General features: G+C 35.3%; 3 protein-coding genes across 3 annotated transcripts; 2 read left to right on the forward strand and 1 right to left on the reverse strand.

The window, feature by feature from the left end:
• Window positions 1-2,052: 2,052 nt before the first annotated feature.
• LOC118051621 (protein unc-13 homolog) lies at window positions 2,053-7,066 on the forward strand. The gene is made up of 6 exons (XM_035062308.2): window positions 2,053-2,364; window positions 2,483-2,956; window positions 3,615-4,481; window positions 4,887-5,339; window positions 5,454-5,643; window positions 5,730-7,066. The coding sequence occupies exons 2-6, from the start codon at window positions 2,528-2,530 to the stop codon at window positions 6,656-6,658; spliced, it is 2,868 nt and encodes a 955-aa protein (XP_034918199.1). The 5' UTR covers window positions 2,053-2,364; window positions 2,483-2,527; the 3' UTR covers window positions 6,659-7,066.
• Window positions 7,067-7,656: 590 nt separating this feature from the next.
• LOC118051622 (dolichyl-diphosphooligosaccharide--protein glycosyltransferase subunit STT3A) lies at window positions 7,657-17,601 on the reverse strand. The gene is made up of 23 exons (XM_035062309.2): window positions 17,369-17,601; window positions 16,880-16,942; window positions 16,713-16,768; window positions 16,533-16,604; window positions 16,250-16,355; window positions 16,111-16,161; window positions 15,578-15,673; window positions 15,312-15,371; window positions 15,118-15,231; window positions 13,988-14,074; window positions 13,401-13,504; window positions 12,541-12,636; window positions 12,019-12,139; window positions 11,850-11,930; window positions 11,630-11,755; window positions 11,292-11,522; window positions 10,188-10,334; window positions 9,024-9,210; window positions 8,829-8,926; window positions 8,582-8,661; window positions 8,407-8,494; window positions 8,112-8,201; window positions 7,657-8,021 (listed from the first exon to the last, which is right to left on the reverse strand). The coding sequence occupies exons 1-23, from the start codon at window positions 17,492-17,494 to the stop codon at window positions 7,959-7,961; spliced, it is 2,343 nt and encodes a 780-aa protein (XP_034918200.1). The 5' UTR covers window positions 17,495-17,601; the 3' UTR covers window positions 7,657-7,958.
• A 470-nt stretch (window positions 17,602-18,071) lies between these two features.
• LOC118051623 (SNW/SKI-interacting protein A) lies at window positions 18,072-20,243 on the forward strand. Its single transcript, XM_035062310.2, has one exon. It carries the CDS (start codon window positions 18,232-18,234, stop codon window positions 20,068-20,070), a length of 1,839 nt encoding a protein of 612 aa, XP_034918201.1. The 5' UTR covers window positions 18,072-18,231; the 3' UTR covers window positions 20,071-20,243.
• The last annotated feature ends 4,041 nt before the right edge of the window (window positions 20,244-24,284 follow it).

The following is a 24,284-nucleotide window of genomic DNA, read 5'->3' on the forward strand; positions in this document are numbered from 1 at the left end:
AAGAATCATTCCGTTGTTAATTGCTATAAAATAATGATGTTTTTGTTCACAACAATACAAGCCAATGAATTAAACTTAGGGAACTAGATAGTCTTGTCAAGAGATTGAATTGGCATCACCGAATTATTAAAAAAACCAGCAGCCATCAGTAAAACATTATAATAAAATAAGATTGTTACATGTAATGATGTTTTTTCCCTCCAAAATACAAGCTAATAAAGCATAAATTAGAGGGTAGAATAGTATTTTTATTATGTTTGATTAACATTACCAAATTGAATGAAATAAATATGTTTCTTCACTATTTTGTTGTACGGTGAAATTATGAATTTACTTTTAAAATAAATAATAAAATTAAACAAGGGCAAATGGCTTCTTCTTTTTTTTGGCATAGTATAAGTACTTGACTACCCTTGAAAAATTATTTTCTTAAACTAGTATTCAGAGATGTTTTAGTGATTTCATTATGGTTTTTTTGTAATTATTAAATAGACTCAAGGGCAATTATATATTTTTAATATATATATATATATATAATATTTTTTAGAAAAAAATGGTTTGGTATGTGCAATGCATTCATCAGCGAATGGGAGGAGCTGGTACCTTTCAAACGGTGCTTGCAAGTTCCTCCAGCGATCAAACACTACCTTCTATGACACGATTAAGATTGATGCATCGAGATCTTACATCTAACAGGGCACATGTCGGCAGTAGACCAACGATGTGGCTCTGGAGGACTTTTTTTTTCTCCTCTTTTTTTTCTCTTGTTTCTCTGTTATAAAATACAAAAGTTTCCTTTCATTTATTTTTTTATATACAGTTTGATTTTTAATCTTTTGATTACTATTTATTTTATTTTTTTATATTTTGTAAATTAATTTTTTTTCTTCAATTTTATCCCTTATTATTTGGTTTCATTTAATTTTTATATTAAAATTGATTTTTATTTTTTTAATTAATTTTTTTTTCTAATTGATTGTTTTTCAATGTCATCCCTTTCTTTTTTATCCTTTTCTTACTGAATTTTATTTTCAATTTCATTTCTCAACATTTAATTTTGATTTATTATTATCTCAAATTTGATCTCCTTTCTTTTTATTGTTATTTATTTTTTTTTTAATCTTTTTTTATTGTCTTTTTTTTTCCAATATCATCTCTTATTATTTTATGATTGAGAATTTTACTTTATTATTTTTTAGAGTTTATCTTCTATAAAATTTGTTTTGAGTTCATAATTAGGATGACAAATTTTACAAATATATCCTTGTTATTTTAATGCTTTCTAGGTCCGGTTGTAAATATTTAGGTTTATTTTTATGAAATAAAGTCTTAGAAGAACATGACTTGCTAGTTTTTTGAGGTTATGTAACTCTACGTCGAGGGTGTTTGGGAGTGTAGTAGCGGTTACTTTTCAAATAGCTTTTCATGCCGAAAAGCATGTCAATAATGTTTTTTTATTTTTTAAAAATTATTTTTGATATCAGCACATTAAAACGATCTAAAACGTACAAACCGCACTCAATTTTAGCAAACAAAAAAAATTTAAAATTTTTCAAAAAACAGGTTGAACCTCAATACCAAACAGTCTCGTCAAGGGTTTGGAGCAGTATGGACTTAACTTCCGCCTTGTTCCCTTTTTTATTAGGATCGTGATGACTAGGGCGTCTACACTTTGTCTCTTTGTTCTTATGGCCAACAAATCAAGTTCGACCACAGGGTTATATGTTCGGGTGTACAAGAATTCGTCAAGTACTTGTTGAGTTAGGGTTGTTGACATGTTCGGTTGCAAAAAAAAATTGAACCGAACTAAATTAAAATCAATCGATGAAAAATTATTTTGATTTGATTTTGATTTTGATTTTAATTTTATTTTTTATATTTTATAAAATTTAATTTAATTATTTTTGTACATAAAATTTAAATCAAACAAAAAAATAATTACCCCTCAGCGGATCTTAAAGGGTGCTGGGATTAAACATCCTAAAAATCAAACCCCTATAAACATCCTTAAAAAACTAATCTTTACACTCTTAAGATTTATTTTTGCAATAATTAACTCCAAGTTTGACAACCTCGTACGAAAAGCCACTAAACATGGATCACGATCTACTCTGACTAGAAGAAGCCTGTAAATACAGTTCAGTCAATCTAACTCGATCCATGAGCAACAAGTGTTAAAAAGAAGTACCATTTGCTGTCCCTTCCTAAGCACAGTCGCGTGTACCTGCCAAAAACTACAAAGTGAGATTCTCCGGCTCTGCCCCCTCCTCCCTCTTGGTGATATTTACAACATCATTACTTCCTTTAAAGGCAAGCAAAGCAAGGGAGAATCAGAAGAAGAGGGCACTTGTTGAAAGTTGAGAGGTCAGTTAGCCCCTCCACCACCTTTAGATTCTTCTTTTACCTTTTTCTTTTTTTTTGCCCTCAACTTCATCAACACTCTAAACCATATTTATTACTGTTACTGTTATTATTATTAAAGAGAAGCAAACAAGCAGAGTTTTGTGCTGCCACGAAAACAAGAGCCATGCCTCTTTCTTACCCTATTCAAGACTTTGATTCTCCTTTTGGGCATTTTGATTCTGAATTGTCGGATTCGGACCTCCGACATACTGCTTACGAGATCCTTATCGGAGCATGCCGGACATCTGGAACTAGGCCGTTGACTTATATTCCTCAGTCCGACAGGACTATTTCTCAATATAAGGTTTCGGCTGCTGCTGCACCCTCCCCGCCCCCGTCTTTGCAGAGGTCGCTCACGTCTTCAGCGGCGAGTAAGGTGAAAAAGTCGTTGGGGATGAGGTCTGGTTCGACTAAAAGGAGACTTGGTGGTGGTGAATCGGTGGGGAATCAAGGGAGAGCGACGGTTGGGGAATTGGTTAGGGTTCAAATGAGGGTCACGGAGCAGACTGATTCAAGAACTAGGCGAGCTATTTTGAGGATTGCTGCTGGTCAGGTATGTTTGGTTACTCGGAAAATTGAGAGGAATGGAAATTTGATTTCTTTCTTTTTTCTAAAAATAAAGATAGATAACTTGTTATGAATTTTTAATAGAGTAATTAGTGAGAGTTTGACCTTGATTGGTGATTCTAAATGAAATTCAACATTTTAAAAAAAAAATTGAAATTTTTTGATTTAAGCTTTGTTTGATGGAATCTTTTATCTTCTCTTGGGAGAATCTAGAACAATTGTTTTTTTTATTTATGTACCATGTTATAAGCTGACAAGTGGAGTCTTTTGTGATTAATTATGGTTTTTTTTATTTTTTTTATGTGATTTCAGCTGCAAGGGAGATGATTAGTAAATTAAATAATTTTATGAATTTCTGGATACATTTAAGCTCTGTCTGCTTGCATAAATAACAGGAAAAATGGAAAATCAATAAGTAGTTTCATTTTTGTTCTTTATTGCCAAAGGTTGCAGAAATCATCAGTAAAGAGTGGACAGTTTAATCGAAAATAAAAGAAAGGATCCACTTGGATAATGCCATAATTTAATTCGTGTGAATGCTGGTGAAATTTCTGGTTTTTAAGCTGTGGTTTTCTGCTCGGTTAGATTTTCTAGTTCAGTGTGAAGCAATTATTAAACCTTCTGTTTCTTGTGCACTGTATCAGCTTGGAAGGCGTGTAGAGTCGATGGTTCTGCCACTTGAACTATTGCAGCAGCTCAAGCCTGCAGATTTTCTTAATCAGAAAGAATACGAAGCATGGAAGAGGAGAAATTTGAAGCTTCTAGAAGCGGGGCTGCTTTTGCATCCTCACCTGCCACTGAACAAGACAGACACTGCTCCGCAGCGCCTCCACCAGATCATTCGTGGGGCATTAGATAAACCAATTGATTTCGGAAAGAACAGTGAATTGATGCAAGCTCTCCGCAGTGCTGTTATGTCTCTTGCTTGTAGATCATTTGATGGGTCTGTTTCTGAAACTTGTCACTGGGCAGATGGGTTTCCGTTGAATCTGAGACTCTACCAATTGCTCTTAGATGCTTGCTTTGATGTTAATGATGAATCAATTGTTATTGAAGAGCTTGATGAGGTTTTAGAACTCATAAAGAAGACTTGGGGAATCCTTGGAATGAACCAAATGTTGCACAATCTCTGTTTCCTGTGGGTTTTATTTTACCATTATGTTGCGACTGGCCAAGTTGAGGATGACCTGTTGTTTGCTGCCAATAATCTGTTGATGGAAATCGAAAAGGATGCAAAGGCAAGCAAGGATCCAGAGTATTCCAAGATTTTGAGTTCGACATTGAGTTCAATATTGGGTTGGGCAGAGAAAAGGCTTCTTGCTTACCATGATAGTTTCCATAGTGACAATACTGAATCAATGCAAAGCATTGTTTCTTTGGCAGTTATAGCAGCAAAAATACTGGAAGAAGATATCTCTCATGAGAATCGTAGGAAAAGGAAAGAAGTCAATGTTGCTCATGATAGGATTGACACTTTCATCAGATCATCACTGCGCTCTGCTTTTGCTCAGGCAAGTTCATTCAAGCATGATTTCCCTATCTGTGATGATAGAATCTGCTAAATGAATATTCAATCTGAAAATGGACTTAATAAGATGGAAGAACTTCCCACAAGCTTTACCAGTAAATATTTATCTCAAGTGTTTTTGGTATCCACTTTAGGACTTTACATTTCTGATAAAAGAAGTTAAATCATCATGAATATTTCATGTATACTCAAAAGAAGCTTCTTATTTTAAACAACTTCTGCAAGACATGCATCTATCACACATTTTTTTTCATGTATGAAATAATTCATGATGCCTTCCTTGCTCATTCTCAATTTAACATACATTTTCTATTTCATTTATACTTTTTCAGTTAATATATGTCTCAAATTTGGTGACTTACGGTCTGTTTTGATCTTCTTAGAACAGAAAATGGAGAAAGTTAAGGCTAGTAAAAAGTTATCTAGTCATGGGAAAAATCTCCCTCGCCTCTCTATTCTTGCACAAGAAATCAGTGGACTGGCTTTTAATGAGAAGGCAATTTTTAGTCCCATACTGAAGAGATGGCACCCCCTTGCAGCAGGCGTAGCTGTAGCCACGCTTCATTCTTGCTACTGGAATGAGCTGAGGAAATTCATTTCGAGTATCAGTGAATTGACACCTGATGCTATTGAGGTGCTGAGGGCTGCTGACAAATTGGAGAAAGATATTGTGCAGATTGCAGTTGAAGATGCAGTAGACAGTGATGATGGTGGGAAGTCAATAATCCAAGAGATGCCTCCTTATGAGGCAGAAGTTGTAATTGCCAACCTTGTGAAGTCATGGATAAAGACGAGAGTTGACAGATTGAGTGAGTGGGTTGATAGAAATCTACAACAAGAGGTATGTAATACATGGAAACTAGCAGAGAAATTAATTTATGTTTTCTGATTAGAAGATGCGGTAGTTATCCCTTTTGCATTATCCACGAAACGACCTGCCACCTTTATGATGCAGGTATGGAATCCACGGGCAAATAAAGAGCGGTTTGCTCCTTCTGCTGTTGAAGTTCTACGCAGTGTAGATGAAACTTTGGAGGCATTCTTCTTGTTGCCAATACCCATGCATGCAGTCTTGCTTCCTGATTTGGTCACTGGCCTTGACAGATGTTTGCAGAATTACATATTGAAGGCAAAATCTGGCTGTGGTATGCAATGCATAACCTGCAAACATGCATTGATTTTTATATGAAAACCCCAAAATAATTGAAAGTTTCTTTTCTATAATGTGCAGGGACACGAGATACTTTCATTCCTACTATGCCTGCATTAACTAGATGTACAACAGGATCAAAATTTCGTGTATTTAAGAAGGAGAAGTCACAAATAACCCAGAGGAAGAAATGTCAGGTTGGGACTGTGAATGGCGATAGCTCCCATGGGATACCACAGCTATGTGTACGTATTAACACTTTGCAGTATATTCGCACACAGTTGGAGGTTTTGGAGAAGAGGACTGTTATCCAGCTTAGGAATTCCAACGCTACCAATGCAAATCATTTTGCTGAGGGAACAGGGAAAAAGTTTGAGCTGTCAAGATCTGCTTCTGTTGAATGCATCCAGCTTCTCTGTGAGGCAACAGCATACAAGGTTGTCTTTCATGAGCTGAGTCATGTTCTGTGGGATGGCCTTTATGTAGGAGAAGTTTCATCTTCTAGGATTGAGCCTTTCCTTCAGGAGCTTGAGCAATATTTGGAAATTATTTCATCTACAGTACATGACAGAGTGAGAACACGTGTCATCACAGATGTTATGAAAGCTTCTTTTGATGGATTCCTGATGGTGTTGCTTGCTGGAGGCCCTGCTCGCGCTTTCACTCTTCAAGATTCTGAGATAATCGAGGAAGATTTCAAATTTCTCACAGATATGTTCTGGTCCAACGGAGATGGTTTGCCAACAGATTTAATTGATAAGTTTTCAACCACAGTTAAAGATGTACTCTCCTTGTTTCATATAGATTCTGTGAGCCTTGTTGAGCGATTCGGAAGTCTGTCATTCGACAGCCACGGCTCTTCTGCTAAATCCAGATTGCCAATGCCTCCAACTTCAGGTCAATGGAATTCTACTGAACCAAACACAGTCTTGCGAGTTTTGTGCTATCGGAGTGATGAGACAGCTGCGAAGTTCCTTAAGAAGGCTTACAACCTGCCTAAAAAACTATAACAGCCTTAGAATAGTGGGATGACAAGATGGTGCAATTCTTCGGCAAAAAATCTGCCGCGCTGTGATTATTGTAGCTTCATCGGTATTTATGTCAACCGGACACCAAAAGCTCCGACAACATGGTTTTGACAGGAGCTTTTGTCAAGAGGGGCTGTGCCCACTGCATTAGAATAAAATCCTTGTATTTATCGGTTTGATTCTTTCAGTTTGTAAACTTCACCAGTAAGTTACAGAGAACTTCACAGGACTACGGACCTACGCCTTTGCATGGAGAACTAACAACCTAGCAATTTATAAACCTCAAGCAAAGGGTGCAGGCATAGAATAACCAGCAGTTTATTTTTAACTCCACGATGACAACTATTGTATAATCAGAAACATTAATTCCGCCTTCGTTTTCTTTTTTCCTCTCTATCTTCCCCCATTTATCTTAGAACACAGGAAGAGGAAAAACATTTAGGGCTCTCCAAGGTATCATTGGAGGTTCTATTGGGCGTCAAGAACTTATGCGACTGGAGCCTTTTCCTCTCGTACCAATCTTTGTTGGTTAAGGAAGTGGGAAATGATTGTAGGCAAAAGGATATCAAAGGCTTGAGAATTTATTATGAGAATTTGAGAGCAGCTGTTGAGCTTGTAATTCGAGTAGGAGGGGTGTTGAGAAGGGAACTTGAATTTCATAAATGCAGAGATTCAATCCACTGTAGAAGACCAAAAGTTCAGCTAGACGCCTGAACCTTCAGGGTTGGTTGTAGTCTAGTGTGGATGGTGATTAAGTGGACGAAGGGAATGGCAATTAAATCTCAGGTAAGATATAAAGAGTATTACCAGAACAAAAGAGAAGTCTTGACCGAGACCTCCATAGCCGTGTGGCTTGGTTGGAGGATATAAGCAGAAGAATTGACTTCATCAAATACCTAATATATCCGGTTCTCCATCTCGGGCTGCAGTAAGCCAACCAGGCATATTAAAAAAAATAACCGCAAGCTGGAAAGTTTGGCTGATAAAGAAAACTGGTAAATGAATTATCTCTCGTATACGAGAGATGCCATTCATCATATAGCATCAATATGCTCAGTACAGATCTAACAGTATTAATCCAAAATTGATTAGTCCTGTGTAAAGACATCATGATGTTGAGACCAATACAAGATCATACGTGGAGACTGCAAAATCCTTCTACTGGTTTGCTTTTTACTAGGGTAATGATCAAATATGCCTGCAAGATCCCTCTCAAAAGCTTCTTGATTGTAATTTATATGAATTACAGACATATGAGCACATTAGCCTATAATTTATTTCACTAGTGCCATGGGTTTCTCTTCCCTGTTCCGCTTCTTTTTGAGCTAGAAGTTGAGCTTGCTTTCTGCAATGAGAACATGTAAAACACAGTTAGAGTAGGAGCCTAGGTTTCAATCTCAACACGTACTTGCAAACATCAATCCTTCATGCTCACCAATTTTGATTTTTTGGTCTTCCCTCGGATCCTGTTCTTTGGAGGTTTCAATTTGTAAATGCGAACCATCCAATGGTGAGTTGTGAATACCTAAATTGACAAGTACACAAATTATGATCAAGAAAAAAAGACAAAGTTATAAAGGAATACTTGTCATCATCTACTACTAGTCATTTTCCCAAAAATAACTTCAACATTTTCCCATGCAAAGCCTTAGGTAGCCGCACAGCACAGGAAATTGCGTTGTTCGCATGCATTATTTCACACCAGTTTTAGGAGATCAATATTACTGTACCTCCTCAAAATGGGTAAGTTTGAAGTACTTCTTCCCAATTTCTGTCTGCCTAACTCTGTCAAAGCCTTTACCATCAGTTTCCACAAACCTGTAACAAAACACAAATAAATGTTTTAACCTCGGAAACAAATATATACTTCGCATTTAAATAGGTAGGGTGAGAGAAAAATTAGACCTGTAATATGATAGCTTGTACATGAGACAATTTAGCATGGTTGGAGTGGCCTGAGAATCGATCCGGTATTGACCATCTCTCTTTGGACAGAAGGAAAGGAAAGAAAAGTCAATAAGATTAAGCACATCTACCAGTTTTAACCATGATGCACAAATATCTATTATTTATTAAATGAGTAACATTTTACTACTAGGAAGAATCCAAAGGAACAGAATGTCAGTCAAATGCAACTGGTATAAGTACTCACTAAATAATCAGGTTCTTTGATATGAGGGAACACCCCCCCTCCTATACGAACCATCCACAGGAACTTATTAATGTCATCACTGGGGTAGCCAACAAGACCTGATCCGTTAAGCAATCCATCAGAACAATATATTAATTTCAAGTGAAGACTGATCTGGACATGCACAGATCTAAGCATGTAAAGAAGGAAACAAACCTCCAAAGACAACTAGAACATATTTTACATCCAAGGAGTTAAAGATTTCCCAGGCTGCCTTCTCAGGAGAAGACATGGCAGTACCAACAGTCGCAATGTGCGTGTTATTCCAGGTGTTATTGTCAACAATAACAGTGCGGTTAGCCATTGCAGTTGTTTGATAACCATAGTCCCACCATGATGCAACCTGCATGAATTAAAAGTCAATTCATCTTTCATTTGGTGAAAGCAACCAAATTAGGAAGTTCAAAGTAAACAAAAGGAAACAGCTCCTAAATAGGCTACAAAATAACATTTCATGCTACAAAAGTACGAGTACAAATGCAACTAATTAAGGGGATGTTGAGCCAATATATCACAGACAAAGCTTCTTCCACCAAGCAGCAGTACTATGACATGCTGTTGTATATTCATTTTCAAGCTTGTTATGGTATCATCTCAATGAGATTTTAAACACTAGTTTAATTGTCAAGCAAATTATACTCATTTTCCTTTTCACATTTTTATGTTTTCTTAATAAAGGCATGAGAGTTCTACTTGCTCAATCCAAACATTAACACAATACTGATCGTCAAATTCTGTAATCTGTTTGCGCCTTTCATGGTTAAACTTCTAGAGGTGGGTTTGGCACATAACGCCAATACCACTGTACATAAAGCTTTGATTTTACCATTCCAGTGGACTGGAGATCATAGATTATAACATTACTATAACGAGGATACCTGAAGCCTGATTTCTAATAGACTGCTATCATTTTATAAGACCTGGAGAATATAAATAGTCAGTTTATCCACTTAACACAGTTAAGCCTCTATAAACTAATACCCTTGGGACCATGGATAGTTCTTATTTAATGCAGATATTATTTACACTTCAAATTTAAGTCAAGACAGAACAAAAATATTATTTTATCAAAGTTATTAGTTTATTGAGTGGTAATTTATTGAGGTTATCCTGTAGTTTCTCTTACAAGCCCATAAATATGATTTCCAGGGATTTCATATAAAATATTTCAATATTTTGATATAAAACAAAAACATAATGCTAGGAAGCTTTTGGATGCCCTATCGCTTACCATAAACTTAGAACATGATTATTAAACATGTTGCAGAATCCATGATCATCAAATGGGCACATGAAGATGGTAGTATGGTAAAAACTTACTTTATCATCCACCTCAGTATTGTGGCTTAGCCATGCATAAGCCTCTCTGAAATCATCAAAAACATGTAGACCACCATCTCGTGAATAAGTTGTTAAAACAATAGAAGGTGCCGAATAAGCTTCAGCTGCTGCCCAGACACAATGAACCTACAAAGATGAAGGTAAGTTGTAATCAGATATAATCCTAGGAAATTTAAGCATTAATGGGTAATAAATAAGAGGAAACAAATTTGTCTCCACCAGATAAAAACAAAATGATAATTACAGGCATAACCTTTGAGTTGCAAATTCCTATGGAATGTTATTATGTTTAGTTCATATGATCAGATCAAAACCTAAGACTGTCACTTGAAGAGGAACGAGAACAGGGTTGGAGAGAGGATTCAGTTCATTATTTTGAGCATTAGGTTCCACTTTGTCTAAGTTGTTTCCAAAATACAACCTCTAATTAATTCAAAACACATCCTCCTCCATCCAGAAAGGATTACAAAATAATTACTTACATTACAAGTTTCCACCTTCCTACTTGTGAATTTTTTTCCAAGGTGCTAGTAAGCTAGTGGTTGCAAGCTAAGCATGAACATTAAGAGCAGCTTCCACCTTGCAAGCACTAACCTTCTTCACCATGAAAGTATGAAGTAGTTTATGGTGAAGTGAGTTCATTCCAAGCAATTTTATTTTGCTATAGCCAATGCAATTTTCTCAAGGCAACATTTACATTACCAAGCTCCAAATTAACTAACAAATTCCTATACCTGTGTGACATGCTAAATGTGATTTTTTTTTCATTCGTATCAACATTTCAACAATGGCTGCCAGTTCAGTTTTAAGAGCCTGCAAGAAATGGTTGAAAAGGCAGACAGTTTATTCAGCTACATCAGACCTTTGTCTTCCTCTCTGTGGGTTTGTATAGGAGGAAATGTTTTATTTATAACCTTATCAGCTGCTCATCCCAAACAGCAATTGTTATGGTCAGAATGATGCTAGGGAAAAAAAAACTACAATGCACAATATAAATGGAGAAGTGGTATAGAAAATACCAAAACACGAGCAAGCATGTGAAATCTCACACTATAGGGAAAAAGAAAGGGAGAGTCTATGTACCACATAGAAAGCGCCAAGTAACACGAGCAAGATAATAGCAATGACAGATGCCTCCAAAGGTAAAACAAGAAGTCTCTTTTCAATCCGGGACCTTATAGAGGCCTTCTCCACAGGCTCTTTTTCTTTCTTCCTGTTCTTTTTCGATGGTCGTTCTTTTACTGTCTCATCCATTTTCTCAGTCTTGGCTATGTCATTTTGTTCTCCATCAGTATTCAGACTGGCATCCCTTGACTTAATCATCGAAAGAATCAACAAAACCTTAGTCAGGAAGTTGACTTCACAAATAATTGAGCTAGCATAAGCCAACAGTAGAGGAAAGCAAGCATGCTTAAATCAACCTGCGAAGTCCCTGATGATCCAGGTAGCTGAAACTTGATTGATCGTGTTAGGACATTAAAAGCTTCAGAAAGGGCGATCCCAGACATGATGCATGCTGCTGGAGCAAGCACTAGCATAAGACGCACCTATGGTATGAGTAAAACACAATGAGCACGGGAACTAATGAGCAGAGGCAAAAAAGAAAATCCAAGAAATTAATTGTCCCAAGATTCTTCTCACCATGACGCCAGAAAAATATACAGACATTACAATATAGAGCACAACAAAGGAGCTTGCATCTGATAAAGGCAAAAAGCATGCCTGCCAAAAAAGAAAGACCACGATGAGACACATCTGTGAAGTGATAGGTTAAAGAAAAGCTAAGTTGCATTTAAAACATGTAACTTACAATAATCCCAGCTGGAACCAAGAAAGCCAAAACATTAATGTCCATGAAGTAAGATGGCCAAGTAGGGGGTTGATGTTCACTGACACTAGCAATGATTGGTATATACTTGCTTGCATAAGTTCTGTCATAATGCAACGGAAATAAAATGGGTCAGAATGAGTGTCACCAAAATCTTTTGGGAATATCAGTCACTAAAACAAACAGCTGAATAAATGTCTTCATGTAAGGGCATGAACATGAACTAATTAATAAATACAACTGAGATAGCATGTCAAAGTGATTGCTTAAGTGTCACAGGAAGAGGATGACCGGGGGAGTTATGTAGGTCTGTTCATTTGAAACAGACTAGATGAAGCCCACTAAAGGACCAAAGAACTCAAACCTAAAAGTTCAGGTGGGTTCAGATCAGATTGCACCAACCCAAGTTATATCTTTGAATAAAACCTTTAGATTCCATAGGATTGCATCAATTCAGAGGTACTACAGTAAAGGCTTATATGAATTACAAAACTAGAAACTTACGGATCAAGCAAGCTCAAACTTCGTCCACTCCATCCCTTTGTTGGGCTAGAAGCTACCAGTGCTATTAGAACAGCTATCATAGCACAGCACACTACCCTGTTGAATACACGATATTGAAGTATGGAAATTAGTCTCATGTTCAATCATAACACATACAATATTAGGAAATATTGATTCAGTATGTATCCAGACATCCATGAACTATATTATTCTTCATTTTGGTACACCAACTTTCCAATCGAATACTGCTACAAAAAATCTATTATTTTTTCCTATTTATTTTTCAATCATATGATTTTCCATTCTTTTTATTAAAATGATAAATATTTTAAATTGTATTAATAATTTATTTATTACTTCTGATTAATCACAAAATAGTTTTTAACCTTAGTGTAGAACTTAGATAGCTTACCATCAATCAAAAGTCTGTTCTTCTTAAAAGGATCTATTTCAATTCAAAATATTTCATTCATTAAACATAATATCAATTTGGAGGCTACTTTTACTGGGGGGGGGGGGACATATCAGAAAATGAGAAATTGACAGAAGTACATAAATGACACAATCAAAAAAGTTTATGCACCAAAATGAAGAGAATTAAAGTCTTTGTATTTGATTGAAATAAAGTGAAAGTTTGTGTACCAAGATGGGCTGAGGTCAAAGGAAACATCATCAAATTGCAGAACAATGGACATTAAATAGACAAAAGTACTTAATAAGAAGTTTTGAAAGAGTTGGAATGCTCAAACCAAAAAAAAGTTGAAGTCTATGCACTTGAATGAGAAAAGTTGTAAGGTTTTTGCACTACTAGTGTAATTATCCACTGCATTCAATTAAAAACGATGGTGAGGGAAGCTCACAGGCCCACAGATACAACAAGCGTAACAGCCACTTTAAACATTCTTGGAGAGAGATTCCCTTTGACATGGTACACAAGAGCCACCACATGGATGATAATGAAAACCTGGAGAAGTAAAATTAGTACCAAGACAATGAATCAAGAAAGAAACACAGATACAACTGCCCTATTGCTCATGTATAAGGACCTTTCTAGAAATCTAAAGTACACATCAATAAGGGCTCTATTGCTCATCTATAAAAATGACGCACGCTTGATACATTTATTTATTTGCTGTTCTTACTGATAAAACCCTAAAAGCATGCTAGACCTCTCCATGCCAATAGCATATAATAAAATCTTGCACTGTTACATAGTAGTCTCACACTGAAAAGTTACACAACCCACTTGATCTCTAACTTGAAAGAGACAGCAAGGCACAGCCATCCAGAAAGATTATTGCCTGCAACATTTTTTCATTTTTCACAATAGATAACATTTCTAAGGCAAGTATAATGGCTGCTTTCCCCCTTCAAGATGAACAAATAACCAAATTCACGTACTTTAAAAAAACATTGTGTCTGAATGGATTGAGTCGACACAACTCACCAAAAATGAAGCAAAATGTTCTGACGTCATAACTGCATTAAAACCAACAACAGGCACCAAAGCTGCTAAAAGCGTTCCTAAAACCACCTGCATTGAAAAGTCCATTTCAATTAAAACCAAGAAATTTCATTTGTGTAGAGATGACCATTGCAAGTCTTCAATGTCTAACCAAGGAAAATTTCTTTACAAAAATGCAACAGTTAAACTAGTCATCCGTTGATAGATAATAGACATCAAAAACAAAGATGCATTCTTTGAACATTGTTCCCAAGCCCATGACTTATAGCTAATAAGTCAAAATAAGAAAAACAAGTGGAAAAAGAAAAACTACTCACCCATTGACACGTACCGAACATAAAAAGAAAAGGTTTGTTTTTTAGGGTTATGTCTGGTTAGTGTCCTAGGGCAAAAGGGGCATAAACATGTTTGGTTGGAGGGACAAAGACAGAGATATAAAAAAAATTTGTCACTGGGACAATTTTGAAGTGAATTTATGTCCTTTCAAAATGAAGGTGCAGGTCCCCTCTATCTCCATTGTCTACATCTCTTCTATCTTGAGACAATAACCAAACACTATTTAAATATTGTCTTTAAGCCCATGGCTTGTAACTAATACCTTAAAGCAAAAGCAAATTGCATGTGTTAACAATGTGCTTCAAAAGAGATGAGATAATTTCACATACATAGTGCCCTATAAGTAAAACAAGAGATGAGTATTGAAACGTGTTCCCACAAAAGCACACCCTAAGTTGCATGGAAAGAGGAAATCAATAAAATATGCCATTGCATTACAGTGATATATGTAAGTTAAAATAGTTATCATTTAATCATTGCTAATGAAAAGGTTCAGATTAGTTATCAAGAGTATGTAAACACCAAAAAGCAAGGTGAGGCTGACAGCCAACATCTACTCTCACCCATATATGTATCCTAATATGCACCCTTGAGTCTTAACTCCATCGTAAGTATTCTTCATTAATGATCACAGAAAAAAAGTGTAAACAGTTTCTTGTCTTGTCCAAAGACGAGCAATATTAGCATGCAATCTTCAATTATGGTGATAAAATATTAATTTTTTTTATTTTTCCCTTCACTGTGATACAAACTTAATGAGCATTATAGGTACTTACAAGAGGAGCATATGCAATGTACAGTCGGGAAGAGAAGCGACCAGTCACAATGCACAATAGCACATGCATTGGAATTAGATTAATAATAAAGGTGTACCCTCCCCATGAGCAGACCTGAAAGACAGTAATATAACAATGAACATAAATATCATAAGGAATAATAAGATGCCAAAAAACATTATCACAAAGCCTACCATGTAAAAGTATGCCAAGGCATTTAAAGTAGCGTAAAAGAGGGATCCTGTATTCAATGTCTGCACATGATATAAAATCTATATCAGCAACAAATGAAATGTGAAAAGCAAAAAAACACAGAACCAACAAGCAATCCATGGGAAACACATTAATGAAGTAAATCTGTTAACCATTGCATTAGATATGATTGCTCCTCAAAATAACAGTTTTGAGAAGAAGAATAAGGTGGAATTTTGCTTTCTCTAATTGACATCAAAGTTCTAACCTTTATATAAAGATAGAATGTGAAGATAAGAGCAAATATGGCGACAGCTTCATTGTCATAGCTACCAGCCACAGATCGAGATATATATGATGGAACCTGTGAACAAGAGCAAATAATCTAGCAGATAAGATTTTGAGTTTCAAATGTTTAAACATTCTGAAGGACTGCAACATAGTACAGAAGTCTTACAAAGAGAATATCTCATAAAGAAGGCCACCCCAACTATACAGATTTTGAAATATATGTCAAGAGTTTGAACATTGTTCTTTCAAATTTGTCAAACATTGCATTATCCAAATAATAAATAATATCTATTTCACAGTAATCCTCATTCATCTACTAACCAGAATACTACCAAAAAATACAGAAGAGCACTGTTCAATTGAAAGACATTATAAACTAGGGGAGATAGTTTTATTAAAAATGTTATGAAGAACTTGTATTAACAAGTAATGCCTTATTGCTGCTGTTCAAGTAAATAAATACAATTACAAGGAAACACATAAGTTATGAATACCCGTTATATAATTTACCATGGCCAAAAGAACAGCTGCTGTCAGTCCAGCACCAGTACCCTTAACTTCCTATTGAAAAACAAGACAATTTAATGTCATCAGCAAAACCAACTCCAATGTACATAAGAAGAGACGTGAATTGGGTCACAATATAAACCTTGGTCAAAAGGTAAGTTGCCCATGAGGCAAATGCAGAGAAAACTGGTGCGGTGAATACACAAACAGTCTCGACAGACAATGGAATGTTCAAAGAATTCAACAACCTGAAACCACATAGTAATGACTCAAAAAAATTAGAATATATAGGACTCAGTAATACATGACATTTCAAATGTTTACAATTCAAGGAAACTCCAGCAACAAGCACAGAAAACTAACTTGGCAAATTTATGCCAGAAACTAATGAATACATTTCTTATGGTCACCTACAAGGTACTCACCACCATAGTGTGCCTGCTGTCAAGGTCAACCCAGGGTAAACAGTTCCACCAATCACACGGCCGAGAGGATACCTTAATGAAATATACAAAAACAGTCAATTTAAGTACTCATATAAGAGCCTAGCCAAACGAACAGCTAACCAACAACAACTTTTAACCATGAGAATTATCTGCGCTTACCAGGTTCGATCATCAAACCAATTCCAAAAGTCATAAATCCCATTCTTTGTCAAAAACTGGAGCCAACAAAAATTAAATTTCTCATTCTCTATACATATTCGTGTGTGCGTGTGTAAAGAAAGAAAAAAAAAGAACATTAAGCATTATATTTATGAAAGAAATCAAACCTGAGTGACCCTGTAATTGAAATAAGGATCGAATTCGTGAATAACACTCTCATACTTTATTACCTGAAAATCAATCCACAAGTTAACCAAAATGCAACTACTAACAAAACACACGAATCAGCCCTGATTCCAATAGTAACAGATTCGGATGCTTAAAAATCACAAACATTTACCTGCCTAAGCCAAGCCAACCTTCTCAGTTTAGTTCTAGGAAAAAAGAAATTAAGGCAAACAAAAAACTCCTATTTTTTTTCCTTTGCTTTTCATCTGCTTTCTCATAAATCAAATGGAAACGACAGAGAATTTGCATCCATTCAAAACAATTCCAATTTTAAAATTTAAAACAATAACAATCAATTTTATTTATTATTTCCCCATTTACGCAGCAACGAAACGGCTAAAACACACAATAAACAGAAATCATAAAAAGAGAAGGAAATTACAAAGATCAGATCTAGAGAGAGGTTTTTAGGGAGAGAGTGAACTGACAGAGAAAAGGCGGATCGAGAAGGCGAGAACTCCAATCAAGAGGAGGATGAAGAAAGAGAGCACATTGCCAAACGCGTTCCGCAGCGTTCTTGCAGTTGCCTCTTTCGAGCTCTCTCCGTCCGCCATTGATAATATTCGTGTGTCTTCGTAACAGCGTGTTTTTTGGTTTTGTAGGTCGTCCAGTACAAAGAGAAGACGACTTTGAGAGGAGCAGGGATAGTGAGTGAGGAAAGACTCGAGTAAGGAGGGGGTTTTTTTTACATTTTAAAAATGTTTTAAAAAAACAATTTATTTTTTTCAAATTTATTTTTTTTATTTTCACATCGTTCTAACATATTAAAATTTAAAAAAAAAGTTAATAATAAAAAATATTATTAAAATATATTTTCAAATAAAAAATAATTATCAAACAAGCTCCAACCGGGCAGCTGCTTTGCGCCTACTTCACGAAACGGTCCCTCTACAAAATTCTTAAATTACAAATACAAGTCCAATCTGTTCATCCAATTGACATGTTTGTCCTCGTAATAAATAAATGGTAAGTCCTTATTGGCCAGCCATTCTGATTGGTCACGAGCTACGTGTTCTTCCACGTGGTTTTTAGTGATTAGCCGGCTTTCAGAATCCGAGTCCTCACTATTCTGGAGCCCTGACCCGAGAAATATAGTACCGCCCAGCCCAATAACAACGACCCATTAGATTTCTGATATTTCCCCGTCAGACATCAATTATCAGATGGTGTTTTCATCACCAGCCGCCTCTCTGTCTCTCGTCCAGATCGCAGAAACTTTGTTGTCGAATCCCCAAATCCTCTTTTCTTTTTCGATTTAGGGTTAGGGTTTAAACCTACGGCTCCAATTATCATGGCGGCTTTAAAGGAATTACTGCCTCCGGTGAAATCAACCAGCGCAACTTATTATGATCATTCAAATGATCCGTGGTTCAAGCAGAGGTTTAGTTCATCTGAGGTTGAACAATCTGCTGGTGGTGGTGGGATCAGTTATAAACCTGTACCTCTTTACTTGCAGCGGAAAGGTTTTGTTCCCAGGAAAGTTGAAGATTTTGGAGATGGGGGTGCGTTTCCAGAGATTCATGTTGCGCAGTACCCTCTTGATATGGGTAGGAATAAGTCTGCGAAACCTGGGTCCAAGATTTTGGCTTTGACTGTTGATGCTCAGGGGAATGTTGCGTATGACGCTATTGTGAGACAGAATGAGAATACTAAGAAGATTGTGTATTCTCAGCATAAGGATTTGATTCCGAAGATTTTGAGGAGTGAGGAACAGGGAGATGAGGATGGGGATGGGGATGGGGATGAGGAATTGCAGAAAGAGATCGAGGACACTACGCTGGAAACTAAAGCTGCGCTTGAAAAGATTGTGAATGTCAGATTGAGTGCAGCGCAGCCGAAGAATGTGCCCAAACAGTCTTCGGATTCCAAGTATATAAAGTACAAGCCTTCGCAGCAGTCGGCAGCGTTTAACTCGGGTGCAAAAGAGAGGATTATTAGAATGGTGGAGATGCCGGTGGACCCGCTTGAGCCACCTAAGTTCAAGCATAAGAGGGTTCCAAAGGCATCGGGATCACCACCTGTGCCAGTTATGCACTCGCCACCCCGACCTGTGACTGTGAAGGATCAGCAGGATTGGAAAATCCCACCTTGTATCTCAAATTGGAAGAACCCTAAGGGCTACACGATTCCTCTTGATAAGCGTCTGGCTGCTGATGGAAGAGGTTTGCAGGATGTTCAAATTAATGATAATTTTGCTAAGCTGTCAGAAGCCCTTTATGTTGCTGAGCAAAAGGCTAGAGAAGCCGTTGCTATGAGATCCAAGGTTCAAAAGGAGATGATGATGAAGGAGAAGGAAAGGAAAGAGCAGGAGTTGCGGGCATTAGCTCAGAAAGCTCGTTCTGAGAGAACTGGTGCTGCACCCCCACCGTCTGCTCCAGTCCCATCAGAGAGGGGTGCAATGGATGATGTTGACATGAGAGGGGATTATGAGCATGTGAAGGACAGGGAGAGGGATGCCCCAAAGGAGACAAGGGAAGAGAGGGAAGAGAGGCTGCGGCGTGAGAAAATTCGAGAGGAGCGCCGTCGAGAAAGGGAGAGAGAAAGAAGATTGGAAGCAAAAGATGCTGCAATGGGTAAGAAGAGCAAGATCACTAGAGATAGAGATCGTGACATCAGCGAGAAGGTTGCTCTTGGTATGGCCTCTACTGGAGCTGGAAAAGGGGGAGAAGTTGCATATGATCAAAGGTTGTTCAACCAAGAGAAAGGAATGGATTCTGGTTTTGCTGCAGATGATCAATACAGTGTGTATGATAAAGGCCTTTTCACGGCTCAGCCCACACTTTCAACTCTATACCGGCCGAAGAAAGATGTCGATGCTGAAATGTACGGAGGCTCAGATGAGCAGTTAGATAAGATAATGAAGACAGAACGATTCAAACCTGACAAGGAATTTGCTGGTACTTCACAGAGGACCGGTCCACGTGACAGGCCGGTTGAGTTTGAGAAGGATGAAGAAGAAGCTGATCCATTTGGTCTGGATCAGTTCTTGACTGAAGTAAAGAAGGGCAAGAAACCGACAGACAAAGTTGGTACTGGTGGCACAATGAGAGCTAGTGCAGGATCTTCAATGCGAGATGGCCATGATGGAGGCTCTGGTAGAACTCGTATTGGATTTGAGAGAGGGCGTTAGGTATCCTGCTTTGAAAGTTTTATTTATGACAAACTTGTGTAGTATGAACAAATGGTTTGTCGCGCCACCCTCCACCCCTGGCTTTTCTGTTTTCCGCTGCTGTAATGTTTTAACTTGAAGCTTGATTTTGGTTGATGCTAAACTACAAGCCCCTGAGCTTGATTATTCATTTATTTAGCTGGGATTGAACTGTCAGAGTGTTGATTAATCAACAGCAATTGACAAGGTGATAGCCAGAACGGGCGCATATCTCTTGTGAAACTGCTTGATATTCTGATGGAGAGTATGGTTCATATCATCTTCCTGGATAGAAACTTTGCTGGTCTAGTTTGATATTTGAATTTTTGAAACCACGCAACTATTGAAACAAAAAAATTTATATGATTCTCCATGCTTATCTCTCCTGCATTTGGGTTTGCGATGTACTGAAAGAGAAGTATTATCCATCACTTTAAGCAGGCTTTGTGTAAGCATCCCTTAGGCCTCTACCTTGTGGCTGGATATGAGAAGCAGTGTATGGTAGTTATGGTAGTTTAAGATTTTGTTGTTTTTCATCTAATGTTTAGTTTGTAGCCAAGTGCACCGTTTTATTTTATGTTGTTGGTAGATTCTGTGCTACCAGCTTCGTGTTTAAATTGAGAATTATTCTCTCTAGTTAACCAGTAGATTTTTCTTCATCGTGTTAGCATTTTTTCCTAATGTTCAAGGTGCTGCTGTAGAAGCAGCTTTAAGATTTTCAAGGAGTTTGTTTTTGTGTTTTAAAAATATTTATTTTTTTATTTATTTTAAATTAATATATTTTTATTGTTTTTAAATTATATTAAATATTAAAAATAATTTTTTAAAAATAAAAAAAATATTATTAAAATATATTTTAATATGAAAAATTATTTAAAAAGTATCTACAAGTTATATTCTCATGTCTTTTCTCATGTCTTTGCATTTTTTTAATCAATGACAGTACAAGGAGGTTCCTAATATAGTTTTCAGAATTTTGCCTTGGCAGATGAGAGTGAATTTCTTTTTTGTTTAGAAAGTATTTTAAAAAAAAATTTGAATTTTTTTTAAATTAAATTTTTTATAATTTTGTATTATTTTGATTTGTCATATTAAAAATAAATTTAAAAAAAAATTACTTGCTTTATTGTATTTACCTGGCATTCGGCCTTTCAAATGGGAGCCCAAACTTGTGGCTTTATTGTTGTTACTGTTTAATGCTGAGAACTTACGGGCTAGCTGATTCTTTATTTGCCTTTTCCAATTCAATAAAGTACCATATTGGGTGTATTCAGTAATGGTGTATTCCATTATTCCACAAAAATGAAGATGGAAAATGAAGTCTGTGTTTAAATGCAATATTTTTACAAATTAAAAAAGAAAAAAGTGTTTTTCAGTTTTTCATGGACAAAGCTAAAGTTAAAAACATGTAAAAAAATTAGTCTTTGAAAAAATCCAATTCTTTTAGATCCAATCATCTATACCCAAAATTAATATATCATGCGTTAAAGCCCAACTCTTTTAAATGATGCATCAGATCTAATTTTAATGAGTCTAGAATCAAAATCCAAGTCTAATAAATCCTGATGTCAGAATTCAATTCTTTTGGATTTTAAATTTTTATAATATTTTTTATAAAAATAAAAAATAAACCCACAATATAACACAAGCCACTTATTTGGTTCTTTTTAAAAATGCTCAAATGTGATTTTAATAGATGTTTATGTGTTATTTTTCAAACAATTTTTTTTCAAGTAGTCAAACACTGCACATTCTTACTTCAATAGATTATTTGACATCGATTACATTTTCTTGGCTGGAGATTTTGAATATGCCAACAACCAAAAAAGGACAAGAATAATTGCAATTTGTCTTCTCTCTATAACCAAACTAATAAAGATGGGATTGAGAACCATCTTTTTTTTACTTGTCATGTTTTTTTTTTTTTCACTTGTCTTATTTGAAGCAGGTCATACTAAAACTTCCTTGAGTAAATTGAATTGTTATTGTTTTTTCATTTCGAAGCTTTTGAATTCATTTAGCATTTCCTGAGTATTTGTTCTTCTAGATACAATTATTTTATAGTTAAGTTTGGAACTAAGCATTGGAGTATTGTTAATTCATGAGTTTTTGCTATTAAATCTACATGTTACTTTGGAGTATTGAGCATTGTTGATGGAAAAAAGATTTATGTATATATGATACATAATTGGGGTTAATATAAGTGTGTAATAACTTTTTAAAAAAATATGAACTAGTAATTGACGAAATTGTTTTGATGATTTATTATATAACATCTTAATTTTAGATTAAAAAAAATATTAAATTAAATAATATTCTAAAATATTTGTTGGTGTTGTCATGTTAATTAGATTAATATAAACGATCTATCGTGGATGTATTGTTGTTTTATAGATGATCGTTTTTATCCTTAATACATTGTGGATGTTGAAAGATTTATCAATTTTGCATTTTTAATTGACAAAATTTTTTTTACTTTGTTATGAAAATTGTATTGTACACGAAGAGTCTTATGTCATAGAATCAATGTTGGTTGAACCTTCATTGATTGGGATCAGTCGTGTTGTTAGTGATGTTTGACTAGAAAACCCATATAAAAATTTGGTTATTGATGCAATGAAGATTGATGATGAATACTCTAATGATAGGGTTTCTAATCTTATAGTAGCATATGAACTTTCAAATTCGGAGGCAACTAACTTTTATAAATTGATGAAAGCTATATAGGAGCTTTTGTGGGATAAGTGTGACAAACAATTCAAATTGTTTACTTGTATATAATTACTTAATATGAAGTCAATTTTAAATGTAACACGAATTATCTTCAACAAATTTATTGATTTTATAAAAAAATTACATGTCTAACAATAAAAATTAGGTATCGACTTTTTATGATGCCAAGAATTTATGCAACCACTTGGACTTGGTTATGAGAAATTTGATGTGTGTCTTAATTATTGTATTTTATACTGTAGGGTAGATGCAATGAAAATAAAATGTGATTTTTGTAAGTGTTCACGATACAAACCTAAAAATCACACTATTAAATGTTCTAACAATGTGAAGAACCAATTCTAATGCTTTTTCTTAACACCAAAACTTTAGAGACTATCCATGTCTTCACATCATGCTAAAGATATAACATGACATCGTTTTCATAAGTTAGATGATGGGGATATAGTACACCAATTTGATAAGGAGGCATGGAAGGAGTTTAATCATGTCCACTTAAACTTTGCATTAGATCCGAGAAATATTCAGTTGGGATTATGCATTTATAGGTTTAGTTCATTTGACATGTCTTCAAATGTATACTCTTATTGGCCAAAAATTATGATTGTTTATAATTTATCTCATTGGAAGTGCATGACTAGACCATTCATGTTTTTGGTAATGATAATCAATGGGAAAAAGCTAGATGTTTTCATAAGACTTTTTTTTATGGGTTGAATAAGTTGTGGTCCATTGGTGTTAAAACCTATGGTGTATATAGGAAGGAAAATGTTCAATTAAAGCCAAATTTGATGTGAATCATTAATGATATTTCAACACATGGCATGTTATCGAGTTTGAGTACTCATGATAAGTTGTTTTGTTCTTATTGTATGGAGTATAGTCAGGCCTTTATATTAAAACATAAGGGGAACTTTTTTTTGTCATCGATGATTCCCGCATATAAATCACCTATATAGATATCAATCAAATAAGATTTTTAAATAGAGTAATTGAATTGAAAGGCTCCATCATTTACCTCATCGATTTGGTTTGGAAATGTTATAGAAAGTATATAAGTTTATTTAGGGATATATTGGAAGTTCCTCATGTAGTGATAAAATTTCTGGAATTAATGTTAAACATAATTGAGTGACGAATAGCATTTTTTAGAAGCTTTTATATAGGCATACAAATTTAATTCGTCATAATCTCGATGTCATGCACATTAAAAAAAAAATATTTGATAATATCTTTTATGCAGTAGCGGATTATCCGGATCAACTTAGAATTTTGAATTGGAGGGGAAAACTGGGAAAAAAAAAGAAGAAGAAGTTAAATTCATAAAAGGAACCAAAACAAAAAAAAAAATCAAGATAAAAAGAATAAAAATCAAATTTTAAAAAATAACAAATCATAATTATGGATTCAATGATGAAATTGAAGATAAATTAAAATTTGACAAAAAGACCAAGAATAAAAAA

The sequence above is a fragment of the Populus alba genome, chromosome 18 (genome assembly GCF_005239225.2).
Source record: "Populus alba chromosome 18, ASM523922v2, whole genome shotgun sequence".
NCBI lineage: Eukaryota > Viridiplantae > Streptophyta > Magnoliopsida > Malpighiales > Salicaceae > Populus > Populus alba.

Excerpts from the sequence above, each read along its gene's own strand:
- LOC118051622 (XM_035062309.2), bottom strand. The coding sequence starts at position 17,494 with ATGGCGGACGGAGAGAGCTCGAAAGAGGCAACTGCAAGAACGCTGCGG. Across the intron at positions 11,931-12,018 it reads TGGTTCCAGCTGGGATTATT|GCATGCTTTTTGCCTTTATC; the intron begins GTAAGTTACATG and ends CTTTTTTGGCAG. Across the intron at positions 10,335-11,291 it reads TACTTGGCGCTTTCTATGTG|GTTCATTGTGTCTGGGCAGC; the intron begins GTACATAGACTC and ends TCATCTTTGTAG.
- LOC118051621 (XM_035062308.2), top strand. The coding sequence starts at position 2,528 with ATGCCTCTTTCTTACCCTATTCAAGACTTTGATTCTCCTTTTGGGCAT. Across the intron at positions 2,957-3,614 it reads TGAGGATTGCTGCTGGTCAG|CTTGGAAGGCGTGTAGAGTC; the intron begins GTATGTTTGGTT and ends GCACTGTATCAG. Across the intron at positions 4,482-4,886 it reads TGCGCTCTGCTTTTGCTCAG|AAAATGGAGAAAGTTAAGGC; the intron begins GCAAGTTCATTC and ends TTCTTAGAACAG.
- LOC118051623 (XM_035062310.2), top strand. The coding sequence starts at position 18,232 with ATGGCGGCTTTAAAGGAATTACTGCCTCCGGTGAAATCAACCAGCGCA.